The 14,436-nt window shown below is 37.2% G+C and overlaps 3 protein-coding genes across 7 annotated transcripts; 1 reads left to right on the top strand and 2 right to left on the bottom strand.

Annotated features, from left to right (window-relative positions):
- Positions 1-3,112: 3,112 nt before the first annotated feature.
- Positions 3,113-5,048, top strand: LOC103853185 (organic cation/carnitine transporter 2). Its single transcript, XM_009130102.3, has one exon. It carries the CDS (start codon positions 3,357-3,359, stop codon positions 4,914-4,916), a length of 1,560 nt encoding a protein of 519 aa, XP_009128350.1. The 5' UTR covers positions 3,113-3,356; the 3' UTR covers positions 4,917-5,048.
- A 1,261-nt stretch (positions 5,049-6,309) lies between these two features.
- LOC103853184 (metacaspase-5) lies at positions 6,310-8,400 on the bottom strand. The gene is made up of 2 exons (XM_009130101.3): positions 7,887-8,400; positions 6,310-7,397 (listed from the first exon to the last, which is right to left on the bottom strand). The coding sequence occupies exons 1-2, from the start codon at positions 8,230-8,232 to the stop codon at positions 6,457-6,459; spliced, it is 1,287 nt and encodes a 428-aa protein (XP_009128349.1). The 5' UTR covers positions 8,233-8,400; the 3' UTR covers positions 6,310-6,456.
- A 2,624-nt stretch (positions 8,401-11,024) lies between these two features.
- On the bottom strand, positions 11,025-13,945 carry LOC103853183 (YTH domain-containing protein ECT2). 5 transcript variants are annotated; one of them, XM_033284774.1, is made up of 9 exons: positions 13,789-13,945; positions 13,329-13,399; positions 13,205-13,295; positions 13,029-13,099; positions 12,592-12,939; positions 12,148-12,483; positions 11,636-11,848; positions 11,424-11,570; positions 11,025-11,317 (listed from the first exon to the last, which is right to left on the bottom strand). In XM_033284774.1, exons 2-9 carry the CDS (start codon positions 13,386-13,388, stop codon positions 11,237-11,239), a joined length of 1,347 nt encoding a protein of 448 aa, XP_033140665.1. In that variant the 5' UTR covers positions 13,389-13,399; positions 13,789-13,945; the 3' UTR covers positions 11,025-11,236. The 5 variants fall into 5 exon arrangements, with proteins under 5 accessions (XP_033140665.1, XP_033140668.1, XP_033140666.1 ...); XM_033284777.1 differs by having other exon boundaries at positions 13,205-13,292; positions 13,789-13,944; XM_033284775.1 differs by lacking the exon at positions 13,789-13,945 and adding an exon at positions 13,508-13,693.
- Positions 13,946-14,436: the final 491 nt, after the last annotated feature.

The raw sequence follows: 14,436 nt of genomic DNA, 5'->3' as shown, positions 1-14,436 counted from the left end.
ACCGTGAAGTCCTGGCCTAACACTGGCCATGTAACTTTGAAGAATTCACTAGGGTAGCCATCCGGACCCGGGGATTTGTTAGATGGCATAGAGAAGAGCACCTGCTTGATCTCTTCTGCAGTGACCTCAGCTTCCAACCCTGCACAATCTTCAGCGTTACATTCAAAGTCCAGCAGACACTTTAACTCTGCCACTGAGGCCCCTTGAAAGCTCTCCGGAACATGATTGAGAAACGAGGAGAAGTGTCTTTCAGCTTCCAATTTGATATCCGAGTGAGATGTTGCCATTCTTCCATCTAGGCATTTGATCTCTCTCAAGGTGTTTTGAGCCTGCCTCGTTTTGATCGCATTGTGGAAGTTCTTATTATTCTGATCTCCTATATCCAGCCAGTGTAGCTTGGATCTCTGCTTGAGAAAATCCTCTTCCAGGTCTGCGACATGAAGCCACTTCTCATACGCTTCAGCTTCCACCAGGATCGCCTCCGGGGTAGGATTCGACAGGGTTATTTTCTGTTTCTCGCAGAGAATGGAAAGCGCTTCCTTAGCTCTTAAGCATAAGTTCCCCAGCTTCTCTTTGCCTAGCTCTCTAATCAGCGGCTTGAGGCTCTTAAGCTTCTTAGAGAACCGGTGCATAGTAGAGGTGGAGTGAAAAAGCTTATCAGTTGACTCCCAATATTCCTTAACCATTGGAAGAAAGTTGGGCAGCTTTCCAATGGCGTTGACATACTTGAAGGGCCTTTTTATTTTTTCCTCAGCTTGCAGCACTTGTATCTTGCACCTCATATGATCCGAGCACCCACCCGCCTCAAACACAGAATAAGCACTGGCAAACCGATGCATAGCCTCGTTATTCATCAATACCCTGTCTAATTTCTTACATACCAGCCCCTCAGCTCTCTTGTTGCACCACGTGAAAAGAGGGCCTTGGTAACCCATATTCATAAGTTGACAGCTTAATACCATCTGTTGAAAATCTCTCATACCATAGGAAAGTCTCCCTAAATTCTCAAACTCTGAATGCTCACTTCCATCTAGAATCTCGTTGAAATCACCCATAACTAACCATTCTTTATTTCTAAACAGAGGGGAGTTATGGTGGTGACATAAGTCTTCCCAAAGCTCCTTACGGCCTACTACTTCGTTGCTCGCATACACAAAAGAACAGAAGAACTCCTCTTCACCTGGCAGAGCGACCGAGCATGTGATCAGTTGGTCTGTTTTATAGACCGGAGTCATCCTAACTGTATCTTTCCATAGCAGCCAAATCCTGCCTCCTTGACTGTGCTCGTAATTGGTCATAGACGACCAGTCACTAAACACAGAGCTTAAAATCATGTTTGCCTTCTTTTCCTTCACCCTTGTTTTCAGAATACACCAAAACTTCATACTATTCTTATTTAGCCAATCTTTCACAACGGCGTGCTTCCCCGGTTTGTTGAAGCCGCGTACATTCCAAAAGAAGCTTGACATTTTATTGTTGGCGGCGAGAAGACCTAGTGCTCATAGCCGACGGATTTGCATCCTGAGACTTTGCCTTCTTCTCCTTAGGTTTGTTGAGAGCTTTCTTATCTCCCAATCTCTTATCTTCCATGGTTTGATCAGCCCCAAGATGAAAGCTTTCTTCTCCATTCCTACCGTTAGGTTCCTCCTCTGCATTCTCACAATTACTCAAGTTACTATTAGCTGCTGCCTCAGTGACCTGAGTTTCCTTGTCCATAATCTCTCCTTCCTCCTCTTCATCCAAACTGAGAACTGTGAACTTCGAAGCAGAAATGTGAATGTCCTCCTCCTGTTGGGGCCCAGAGGGTCTTCCAACCTTAGCCGGAGAGACCAGTAGCCAGCTACTTGCTTCACCAAGTACCATTGGTGCTTCTATAGCACTGCTTTTACCCTCCTTATGTGACTCCTTCTCAGCTGTACCTCTATCAGCTTCGACTTCCTCCTTGTTCTCCATTAATCCCCCCACAGATTCCCCAATAATTACTGCCTCCTCTTCATTACCCTCCAGCACCACGTCTGGTGGTGAGACAGGAGCCTTTGGAGTTTCTTTCACAACAGGAACTCTTGCTTGCTGTTTCTTGAGATGAAGAGTTCACCGGTGAAAAAATAGATTACAAACATATACACAGTGCACTTTTGTAACTTAGACTTGTCTGAGACAATGATGAAAAGAACCATAACTCATGTTAAATGATGGCAATTTACAATATGGAAAAACCATAATTGTTGCAAACTTGAGCTTTTTTTTCTTATAACGTGATATATCTCATTTAAATATGAAACTCATAATATACTTGTAGATCCGACCCTCAGAGGAAGCCGACGAAGCAAGGGCTTCCGACCTTCATATATATATATATATATATATATATATTAGTTTTTGGCATCAATATATAAAATATACTTTAGTTTAGTGGTATATATGTTGGTGTTTATATCTTAATAACCTGGATTCAGACCATGTACTTGACATTTTTTCGTAGTTTTTAAAAATGGGATCTACAAAATGTTGACGTGGCGCGTTGAGGACTGAGCAAAGTGCCTCGTAATAATGTAGATTGTTAAAGTACAAGTTGGTATAGTTTCTATCGCACATGTGTCTCGTGATCTCAACCAACCAGCCTATTATCTAGCATAACAAGGACCACTGTACAATTGTTGTTTACTCAAGCTACGCTTTACCTCCAAACTGGTTAACACTTAACACTAACACTATATTATAAAGTAAAGTATAAGTCAGATTAAAATACACTATCTTATTTCGATAAATTTCTAAGTACACGCAGAAAAATCCCAGCAACGTAACCAATGATTAAACCGCTAAATATATAGAAAACTTAAAATCATCTAAACTCTCTAAAATTTAACATAAAACTAACTATTTTATTTACTATAGTGTTACCAAATTAAAATAACATCTTTTATATCATTTAGTTGATATTTTAAATTGATATACATAAATTAAGCAATTGCTAATTTTATAAACTTTATCTTGATTACATAAGATAATTAAATATAATTAAAAATTGCAGTATTATGTAGTTGGTCATAAATACCTATTTTGCAATACTTTTTAAAAACATCAAATAAACTGAAATAGAGGAAGAGTAATAACGTGTATATCAGATTATATACAAATCAAAGTTGCATTTAACCTATATCATCAAATTTGCTAAATGAATCTAATGTAAGTGTTTGCAGAAAATTTGATAAAAATTAATTGTTATTACCATGTTGAAAAGTCAACACAATGTTCTGTAATAAAAGCAGGACAAAAGACTCGCCGTTTGAGAAGCTGTGGCACAAGACAAGAGAGGGAAAAGCGAAAAAAAAAAGAAAAGAAAAAACTCGTGCAACATGGCTGAACCAACTCAGCCGCTTCTGAACGATTCAAACTCGTCACCGCCGAGATCCCTCGACGATACGATCGAGAGGTACATTGGAAGCTTTGGGTGGGCCCAGTTCCTCCAGGCCACATTAGTCTCCTTCTCCGGAGTTTTCGACGCTCAACAGACATTCATCTCCGTCTTCACAGACTTCGAACCCAAATGGCACTGCAGCGAGTCGTTCTGTCACGACTCCATCTCCAACATCTGCATCCTCCCCAAAACCTCATGGTCCTGGGACTTCCCTCCTCACGTCTCCGTCATCTCCGAGTGGGGTCTCCAATGCTCAGGCTCGTTCGTCAAAGGCTTGCCTGAGAGTTCCTTCTTCGTCGGGTGTTTAATCGGAGGTTTGATTCTCTCTACGTTAGCAGACTCTTCTCTCGGTCGTAAGAACATGCTGTTTCTCTCCTGTCTCTTGATGTCGATATCAACGATGCTTACTGTTTTCTCGCCGAACATCTGGGTTTACGCTTTTTTCCGGTTCGTTAACGGGTTTGGTCGAGCGACGATCGGGACGTGTGCGCTTGTTCTCTCGACGGAGCTTGTCGGAAAGAGGTGGCGAGGACGTGTCGGGATCATGAGCTTCTTCGGCTTCATGCTTGGCTTCTTGTCTCTCCCTGCCATGGCTTATATGAATAGAGGGAACTCGTGGAGGATACTCTACATCTGGACCTCCGTTCCGACCATAATCTACTGTGTTCTGGTTCGGTACTTCGTCTGCGAGTCTCCGAGGTGGCTGTTTGTTAGAGGTCGTAGAGAAGAAGCCATTTCGATTCTCAAAAGAGTTGCTTCGATTCCTATGAGTGATGGTACCATGAGCTTTTCGAGCTTACCAACTGAGGAGGAGGAAGACGAGAAGCCTAGTGTTAACATCTACGCGGCCATGAAGGTGTTGGTGGAAAAGAGATGGGCGCTTAGGAGATTAACCGCGGTTATGGCGGTTGCGTTTGGGATCGGTTTGGTCTACTACGGGATGCCTTTAGCGTTATCGAATCTCGATTTCAACGTTTATATGAGTGCAGCGTTTAACGCGTTGATGGATTTGCCAGCGAACCTCATAACGCTTTTCCTCGTGGACAAACTCAGCAGGAGAAACGCACTCATCGGGTTTACGGCCTTAGGTGGTGTCTCGAGCGTTCTCATATTCGCGTTACAGAATATGAGAATCGGGAGCCACGGGGCTTTACAATTGGTATTAGAGCTGATCTCTTACTTTTGCGCGTGTTCGGCTTTTAACATTGAGATGATATACACAATCGAGTTGTTTCCGACATGCGTGAGGAACTCGGCGATCGCAATGACTAGACAGGCATTGGTTCTTGGTGGGGTTTTCAGCCCGATTATGGTGGCAGCGGGTCGAAAAAACGGGTTCTGGTCGTTCGGGTTGTTCGGTTTGGCTATAGGTTTGCTTGGACTGTTTGCGGTCGCGTTGCCAGAGACTAGAGGGAGTGATCTATGCGACACTATGGACGAGGAAGAGTGCAAAGATCGGCAGGGTAACAGTGATATCATCAGTAGTGTGATGGCATGATATGAATATGATGAAGATTTTTGAATGCATGTAATGTAGATTTAATTATAAGCACATCATTGTCGTTTTATGTATTATCTAACTTTAATGTTAATGGAAGATGTACGAGTTATTCGAAATGATTTTCTATGATCTTCGTTCCAACTTCCAATCCTGGGATGAATACTAGTAACTGTAGTTGTTGGTAGTAGTTGGCTATGTTAGTAATAGTGAATGCGAAGAACACAAACCATACATTGTCGTACGCTTGTTGGTAGTGGTAGATATGCTTTCATTGGTTTTAAATGTCGAAAATCTATTAATACTGTAAAAAATGTTCTTTCATATGTCAACTTAATTTAGAAATATCCAAGATATAAGAAATTGTACTTTTTGTCATTCATTATGAATTCGAGTGTGTTTTACGTATATTCGTTGCATATGTATTCATAAACAGGGTAACTTTCATATGTAATAAAAATCAATCTATATAAAAACCAAAAAAAAAAGAAATAGATGTGTGTTTCAGGTTTTAAGCCTTGTGGCTCATAACTGTTGATGCAGGCATTGCGCATTAATGATATGAATTTGTATCTGAGGTACAGTGTATGCGCGGTAGTGTAAGCTGGGGGAGTATTGCACAGTTGGAAGAAGAATACAGTAAGTAAACGTTGTGGGTGGCCTCATTCTTCCCATATGAGGAACCATTGAGAAAGCTATTTCCAAACAAGTAAATCTTTGCTAAATTTCTCTAATACTCTGTTTTAGTTTTGGCAAGAAAACTTAACAGTGCTTTCGTTTTGTTTCAGGCACGTCAAAGTCACAAGAGAATCGGAGTTACACGAATAGAGACTACAACGGATAATCAGAGAATGGTGGGACTCTCTATCCCAAATGCAGCTGTAGAAACTGTATTACAAGGTATTATCACAAGAACTTTTCTCATGTAGTTTCCATCTTGAGTATATCTTGAATGATTACTTTGGCGATTGATTAGTGTCGCTTTTTTTTCTTGCAGATTTAGCATGGGTTCAGGAGACATACACCAAGTCCAACCCTTCAAGCTCTGCAACCAAGTTCCTCCATGCCGATTCGTATTTTTATTTATTTATTGTTAAATTAAAGGGAAATAAAGATTGGCAAGACCGTCTTAGTTATTTTATCAATTCTTTGATAATTCTGAACGTTAGGCTTAATATTTTTTTTTTCTTACTCTTAGTATCAGGCTTGTGTATATCACATGGTAAATTGGCAAGAAGATGTAAGATTATATTATCTAACAAAAAACTTCCTCTGCTTTGGTCTTAAACGTTTCCTTAGTGGACATATATGATATATGCATGTCCAAAACATACAAAGTTAAGAAGTTAAAAGAATATTTTTCTCAGCAAGCACAGTTCTCAGAAATAATATTTGAGAATTTAATAAAAATAGGTAAAAAATTTAAAAGAACCAATAATGAACGCTTGACATTCAAATCAAAGTTACAATACCATAACAACAAAGAAATCACATAACTTATTCAACAGGTAACTCCACATACTTTGTTGAGTACCAACCCTTAACAAATAAACGGAGCATTCACATACTTATCGCTACAATACAGCCCCGGTCGTTGAGCATAGCCCTGTTTCTTAAGAAGCTTTCTTGATTTCATAACAAGTTCCTTGTATGTAATCTCACCTTTTGTCTCCCCAAGTATGATCTGCACAGCATTACTAAATGCTCCATAAGCCAGTTCAGGTTTCCCCACAGGACTCGCATCTGCAGATGTTTGATCGGTTTGACAACCACTTATTAGAATACCATTATCCGCAAGAGAACCATTGCTTGCACCTGCATAGACCTCTTGCTTTCTCTCCACATGTGTCTTCATCGCAGGCTTCGCATACTCTTCATCATTGTTCAGCTTGTGTTCAAGAAACTCTTGAGCTACTTTCCCAACCATTCCCAATATTCCACCTTCACTTTTACCTTCTTGTAGCTTCGTTAGAAGCACTTTCATGAACTTCTTCACCTTTGGAGAAGCATCTTCTCCAAACACATTGAAAAGTGTTGGTCTGATTTTGCCAACTTCGATATCATTGTTCCCGGTGTCGTGCTTGAGGATATCGATTAGGGTTTGTAGAGGAAGAGATTTGTTCACAACATGGACTTTTTCATCATTGTCTAGTTCAACCTCTTTAACCTTGGCTTCTTGTTTCTCATCTTTGTGGTGAGGAATGTGGATCCCTTTAGATTCAAATGCTTCTTCTACAGCCTCAATCACCAAGTCTTTGATTCCAAATCTTGAAGAGGTTCCAGAGTCTTTCTTTGACTTCTTCTTATCTTTCTTATCCTTTTTATCCTTCTTATCATTTTTATCTTTCTTATCCTTCTTTGTGCTCTCTCCTATCTGCTCCTTAGCTTCATCAATGAGACCACCACTGTGACAAGAGTCTGAGATGATTGTAATCTGTGCATCTTTTGGCACCTTCTCCACAAGCTCCCTGAACTCATCATCTGAGAACGGAATCACCAATAAGAATATTCATATGAAAAAGAGTGAATCTGAAGCTATATGCAAAATATCTTCTTGAGCTGAAGGAAAAATTGATGAGAAGTTGCATTTGATTTTTTTTATTACTTGGAGATTCTGAATCTTTAATTGGTACATTACTTAGGGCGAGATTCATACTATGTAATTTTTATTTTGTATTTGACTTTTAACCAAATAAAAATATCAATACCATGCTTCAGTTCATCCAGATTCCAACCTGAGATTGAATCTGAAACCCTAAACAATTTATTCATTTAATCATCTTCTGATAAATTCGAGAATACTTCGATCTCAAGAAAGATAATTTTCATGAAGCAAAACCATTTCTCAACATAAAACCGATCAAAGTGGTAATAAAAGGTTCTATTCGAAAAAAAAAGGGTAAACAAAGGTTCTATTCGACCAAGAAAGAACAGAGTCAAAGTCAACAGCAAACTAGTTTTGTCACTTACCGGTAATGAGATTCATATCGCAAGGAACAATACACTCATCATAACCAGTATCATCATCTTCCCCTGTCTCAGCCGGCAACCTCGTCCCATGTCCACTGTAATGAACAACAAGAACATCGCCAGATCTAGCCGACTCAACTAGATTCAACAACGCACGTCGGATGTTCTTGCCTGTAGGTTTGGTGGAAGAGTTGTCGGTATCGATCAGCTCAGTGATGTTTCTCTCGGAGAAACCGAACCGATCGACTAGGCACTTGTGCATCCTCTTAACATCGTTGACGCAGCCTCGTAGTTCCGCCTTGGTTCCAGGGTAGTTGATTCCGATCAATACTGCTTTCTTCGCCATCGATGATACCTCAAAAGGTCCGCTTCACAAAATAATTTTGTTTTTGATTTTGATCGTGAGCTGTTTTTCCGTTTTTAAAGATGATCGTGAGCTGTTACAATACATCTCGTCGTTCTTCATGGTTTTATAGTAACGTTTATTGCTTTTTCTTTGGTCAAGATACTAATGTTTAGTACTATTAAATTAAAGAAGCATTTAATTAATAACGTTCCATAAAAGAATAAATATAGCTTTTATCAAACTTTTAATATGAAATATTATTATTTAATCACGATTCCATTCCATATATACTCACTCTGTTTCTAAGAGATAAATGTTTTTAAAAATATTATTTCAAAAATATATGTTTTATGTTTACTAAATATGTTTTATTGGTTAATAATGATAGATTACAAACTTCAAAAAAATATTTTTTGAAATCTTGTTGGTGTAAAATAATTGGAAATTGATAAACATAAAATAATAGATTTAATAACAAAATTTAATATGTGTAAAAAACATATAAACTTGCATCATTTAGGAACACATTGAGTATTATATTATGTAAATTAGCCTTAATTATAATGTAATTAATTATATCATATTTGAGATATAAACTATATTCAAATTATTCAAATTTATCCAAAATGCCACCAATATTATATTGGTTTAACCGTTTAGAGAAGAAAAGGAAACGTCCATGGCTTTGTTCTTTCTTCCAAATAAAAAGCTTGAAACGTACAAACATTGTATAGATTGTGAGAAATGGTATGGCAAGACTTTTACGCATCTTAATTGTGAGAAATAAATAATTGGGAATGCTTGGCTTGTTGTTGTTGTGTACACCATCTCTTGTAGGCACGAGCAATTCCATGTTATATCATTGATCAGTTAGTATTATCAACACATGTTTCAACACGTTACGGATTCCTTATCAACAAATAAATGGTTGGTTTCTTATGACACAAGTCAGATTTTAACAGAAAAAAACTCAGGAAAAATATAGGATAACCCCAAAATAAACCAACAGCTTAAAAGAATTATGATATTTGACCACAAAAAAAAGAGAATGTATGATAATTGATAAATGTCAATCAACAAATCAAAAGCTTATGCATTATTCAAATTCACTTGCAATAAAACAACACATATAATATTCACTTGGGTGCCATGTAACGTGGTGACTAGTAAGTGGTAACAATAGTCAAAAATGAGGCTCACTCGAAAACGTTATGGTCGCCGTCTGTGGCAATCGAATCCACGCCCACAGGATTAAAAGTCACGCGCTGCTAAGATGGCACAACGAGTAATATGTTGTAACTTGTAACTATATATAACAAATAAACTTAATAAAGTATCGCTGAAGCCCAACAAGAGGCCTAAGGTGACAATGAAGAAACTAAGGATGTAGCTACACGGTCACTAGTAGGGTTGAGACAACAATGGAGGAAGCTTAAACAACCATTGAACCACCTCTAGAAGATGTTAGAACGATGAAGGAGGTGATGTAGCTGCTGAAGAAGCCTCTGATAAACCCAACAGTGGTAAAAATTAACAAATAGCTATTTACAAAACAAAAACAAAAGAACAGTTAACAAGTAGCTGGAGCCGATGTTGTCTCAGCATCTGCCACTCCATCCACTTAATTACTCTACTCCAGAAACTGAAGAAATGAAAAAAGCAGCGTCGCCAAGTAGAACAACTCATATAGCTGATAAAGCAAACGAGCAAGCAGCTCTAAGACAAGCCGGAGCAGCCACTCTAGGAAGAGCCTGAGCTCCTTCACCAAGCAACAGTGCAGTGCGAGGATTTTAGGGGCCTGAGGCAAAAACTTTTATCTATGTTTAATATTTTTTTTTAATTATTATATAAAATAAAGTTATATACGTTTTTATAAATTAGACTTGTACCAAAAATTATAAATTTATAATCATAAAATAATATATATATATATATATACTGAAAATAAAATAAGATAAATATAAAATAGTAAAGATTAGTATTTATATTTATTTAATGATAAATAAAACTTTCTATTTATAAATTTATATTGTTAATTCAAAAATATAAAAAGATAAAATGAGTTGTAAATATATTTTATAAAACATATATGTACAAAATAACTAAAAAGGTAAATACATAAACTTAGCATATAAATGAGTTATAATAAATAAGACAATGAAAACAAACAGATTGTCTAAAAGAATTTTTTTTGTACAAACTACCATGTGATATAACAATTGATGACAAAAAAAAAACCATGTGATATAACAATTAACTAAATTATAAAATTAAAAGTAATTTATTTAACTAACTAAACCAAGTAATAGGGAAAAGAGGGCCCCTAAATTTAAAAATTCTAGAGGGGGGCCAAGGAAATTGCCTAATTTTGTATGCATAAGGCAAGGCTCTGCCAGGCAACCAAGAAAGATCCTTTACAAGTTCCCTTCAGAAGTCGTGGTTGAGTGGTAAACGTTCGAGGAGGCAATTGAACGCTTACTCGTGGTGGCCGAACCTCACGTGGTGGTGGAGTGGACAATCCCCGAGCCAGCCATAGTCTCTTTTAGACAATGTGCAAAAAATAGTTAGGCTGTAATTATGCTCTCTGTAGAAAAATAGTGACTAGACGCAGACTAGACGATTTAAACCGACTGCAACAGATTTTAACCAATTTAGATTAGTTTAAATCGATTTGAATCATAAATTGGATTTTAATAAAATCGTTTCAGCTAAGATTGAGTTACCGCCTAGACCGGTTTTTAGAACCATGTTTATGTTTCCATCATTTGCAGGCACATTGAAGAGAAAACTGATGATAGTAGAGAACTCATTTCATATATAATCCTTTTTCTGCATTTTTATTGTTCTCAAGTTTCACTATAAAAATCAAATTCTTACATTGCCAGTGATTACAAACTGCAAAACAAAATACAGCAAAACAATAGAACAAGACGCCACTCACTTGTAATAAAATCCAAACCAAACCAAAACACGACAGCTTCTCCTAGTTAGTTCACAGTTCCTGTCAAGTCTGTGTCTCCTCTTTGAATGTATTTGATATCTCCATTGATTTGAAGTCAGCAACCAAGTCTGCTTCTTCTTTCTTCTGTAATCAAAGACATTAGAAAGAAAGGCCATGTCCCTCATGAGAATAACATACATACAACGAGAAAAGGATTCTTAAAAGATCTAAAGAGGAGAGAGATAAGTACCTTTATCTGAACCGGATGTAACCTTAGCTTCTTCTGAACCAAAACCTTCTCTCTGTTTTCATAAAAATCGAAATCATCTAATATAGATGTCTTTGCTGCATAGTTCTTGAAGATGTCCAACACTTCATTCCCTTGTGGCAACCTCACCTATACATGAAGGTAAAACACAATGAGATGAGTTCTTCTTGATCCACTAATAGATTGTTTTCTACCTCTTGTGTGTCTCTACTATTTGTTACAGGCTTGTTCTCATTGTTCTCTAGTATTACATGGCGTAACTGCGGATTTGGAACATCTTTGATTATGTGCCACTTGACAGGAAAATAGCCAGTCCACTTATCTTGCTGCCAAAACTCCATGCTCTTCTCGTAATCCACTCTCCCAGTCATCTCAGCTACACCACAAAACTGACCACTTGCATTCACCTGAGTACAAACAAAACCCATCAGAGACCACCAAGATATGTCTCAAAAATGAATAAATCATACTCTCTATGTTTCATAGGTTTTTGGTGTTCAAAATATAAAATGTTAGTTTTTAATGCTAACTTTAACTTTATTCAAAACTGCTAATACCATTTACATTTTTTTTTTTTTATGATTGATTGCATCAATTTTTAATTTATTCTTTTAATGCTATGTTTAGATAAAAGTAATTTTATTAATTTTTGTGTGTTTATGCATAACATCTTATAATATGAACCATAGAGATTACGCTGCATTACCGAGAAGAAGAGGAAGACCGGGCACGTTCCACCTTTCTCTGCAACCTTCTTTTGAGATTCTTGATATGCACTGTCTAACTTCTTGTTCCCATTGAGAGTACTAGACCAAACATTGTACTTGATGCTCTTGTGAATGTCGTCTTCGCTATATGATTTTATCACAAAGAACATTGCTTCTTCATACTTGGTCTGAAAGCTAGGGAGGTTATACTGATCCCTTTTGATCACATAACCTACACAGGACTCACATTCTCCTTCAGTACTATTAACATTATCTTTGTTTCTCGCTTTCACCTTCTCTGTTTCATTATGTATTGGGAGCGGAGCATAGCTGTTCTGTAATTCATATCACCCAACCAAACAACAAAGAAAAAGATCAGTCAAGTCTTCTCAGTATATGTGAAAGAGAGAAGAAGAACAACAACAAAATAAGAAAGATGTTACTTTTCGCAGTGTTTTAGGCCTATCTCCCATGCCATAAGAAGTCTTGCTCTTTGGGTAATAACTGCTATGGTTATGACTGGAAGAAGATGTGTTATCTTTCAAAGGTTGGTTACTTGAAGCTACACCATACACATACTTGTCTCCAATAGGGTCCCATAAATAGTTGGGCGATGAAACATCTCCATAGCCATATTGGTTCTGATAATATCCTTGAGCTGCATACATGGGTGAACGAAGAGCCTGACTTGACACACTACCCGCGGTTATAGGCATATAAGTGGGACTAGCATCATAAGATTGAAACCCTGGCATCATGTAGATTAAAGATCCATCTTCCCCTTGCATAACCTGCAAATCAAGATCACAAAAATGATCAATTAAAAAGCTCGATTCATCGACTAAATTAATCCTTGATTCACAAGAAACTTATTAGTTACCGGGTACTGAACTTCTGTTCCATAACCATAGTATCCATTATCCTTTGCTTCTCCAACTGAACCATCAAGACCTGGATAGTAGAATCCATAGTAGCCACCATATGGACAAGGCAGGCCTTGATACGTCTCAAGAATTTCATGATATGGCTCTGCTTCTCCAACTGAACCATCAAGACCTGGATAGTAGAATCCATAGTAGCCACCATATGGACAAGGCAGGCCTTGATACGTCTCAAGAAGTTCATGATATGGCTCTGATGGGCTCTTCTATACACAAAAGAAGATAAAAAAATGTTTTACCATGGAAGTGGTGGAGGCAGTGACCTTGGCAAGAGGATCCACTTTAAGGCTCTTCACCATATCTTCAGTGACTGAAACATATAAACAAACGTTCTCTGAGAAATCTTCCAAGAAACCAATCAATAGACAGAATATATGTAAGTATACAAAATATATGTAAGTATAGAACAGACACAAACATTAGTAACGTGAGCAGATGTCTGAATACTTAGTCGTACTGAAAAAAGCTTACTACTAGACGTGAACGATATATATACTTTTTTTTATTTTCTTCTTTTTGAAGATAAGACTGCTGAGTCTAATCACAAGAAACACAGCACTAAACACACATATTATATATACAAAGAATTCAGATAAAGGTCAAGCGCAAAAGTTAAAAGACTCATAAGATTATAAGAACAACATAGCTTCACACGTGTGTGTGTGTGTGTGAAAGAAATGATAAGATAATCTTTTTTACCTGAAAACAAAGTACAGATACGGAACAGAGAAAAACAGAGATATGATGAGTATAGAGAGAAGGGTAGTGGTTGATGAAGAAGAAATAAGAACAGAGAGGTCTTTTTTTCCTTTTTTCTCTATTTTTTTATATTTCTTTGTTCTCTTCTTATTTATTTTAGTTGGAATATATAGTTAAAATTAAAACAAAGAGGTTGGGAAGACGTACAGATGGATGGTCAAGAATTGTTCACGTCATCGAATTTGAGAACACTGGCCGTTCGATTAGGCTATAGACGAAGTTAAAACATGTTTTATTGCCAACTTTTCTATCTGGAATCTAGGGTATTCTTATTACTCAACTCTCTTCAAAGTGCTCTTTTAAAAATAATAATTTCAAAGTGCTCTCCAAAAGGTTATAAAAAAAATAAGAATATTAATTTGGCATTAGCTAACACAATTAATTTAATTATCTTCCATATGAATATATATTCTATGGAAAAAAAGTTAGGACCAATTCTCATGGTCGGGAAAATGATAAATTGCATAGAATATGGTTTTGGAAAAAAAAAGGAGAAAGAATATAATATTAGATAGTTGAAAACAATGGATTTGACACTGTCTCTCTCTCGGTCTCTCCATATATCTTCCAATCCGAGCGATACCACAA

This window comes from Brassica rapa, chromosome A02 (genome assembly GCF_000309985.2).
Source record: "Brassica rapa cultivar Chiifu-401-42 chromosome A02, CAAS_Brap_v3.01, whole genome shotgun sequence".
Classification (NCBI taxonomy): Eukaryota; Viridiplantae; Streptophyta; class Magnoliopsida; order Brassicales; family Brassicaceae; genus Brassica; species Brassica rapa.
This window is presented reverse-complemented; position numbering and strand designations above follow the sequence as displayed.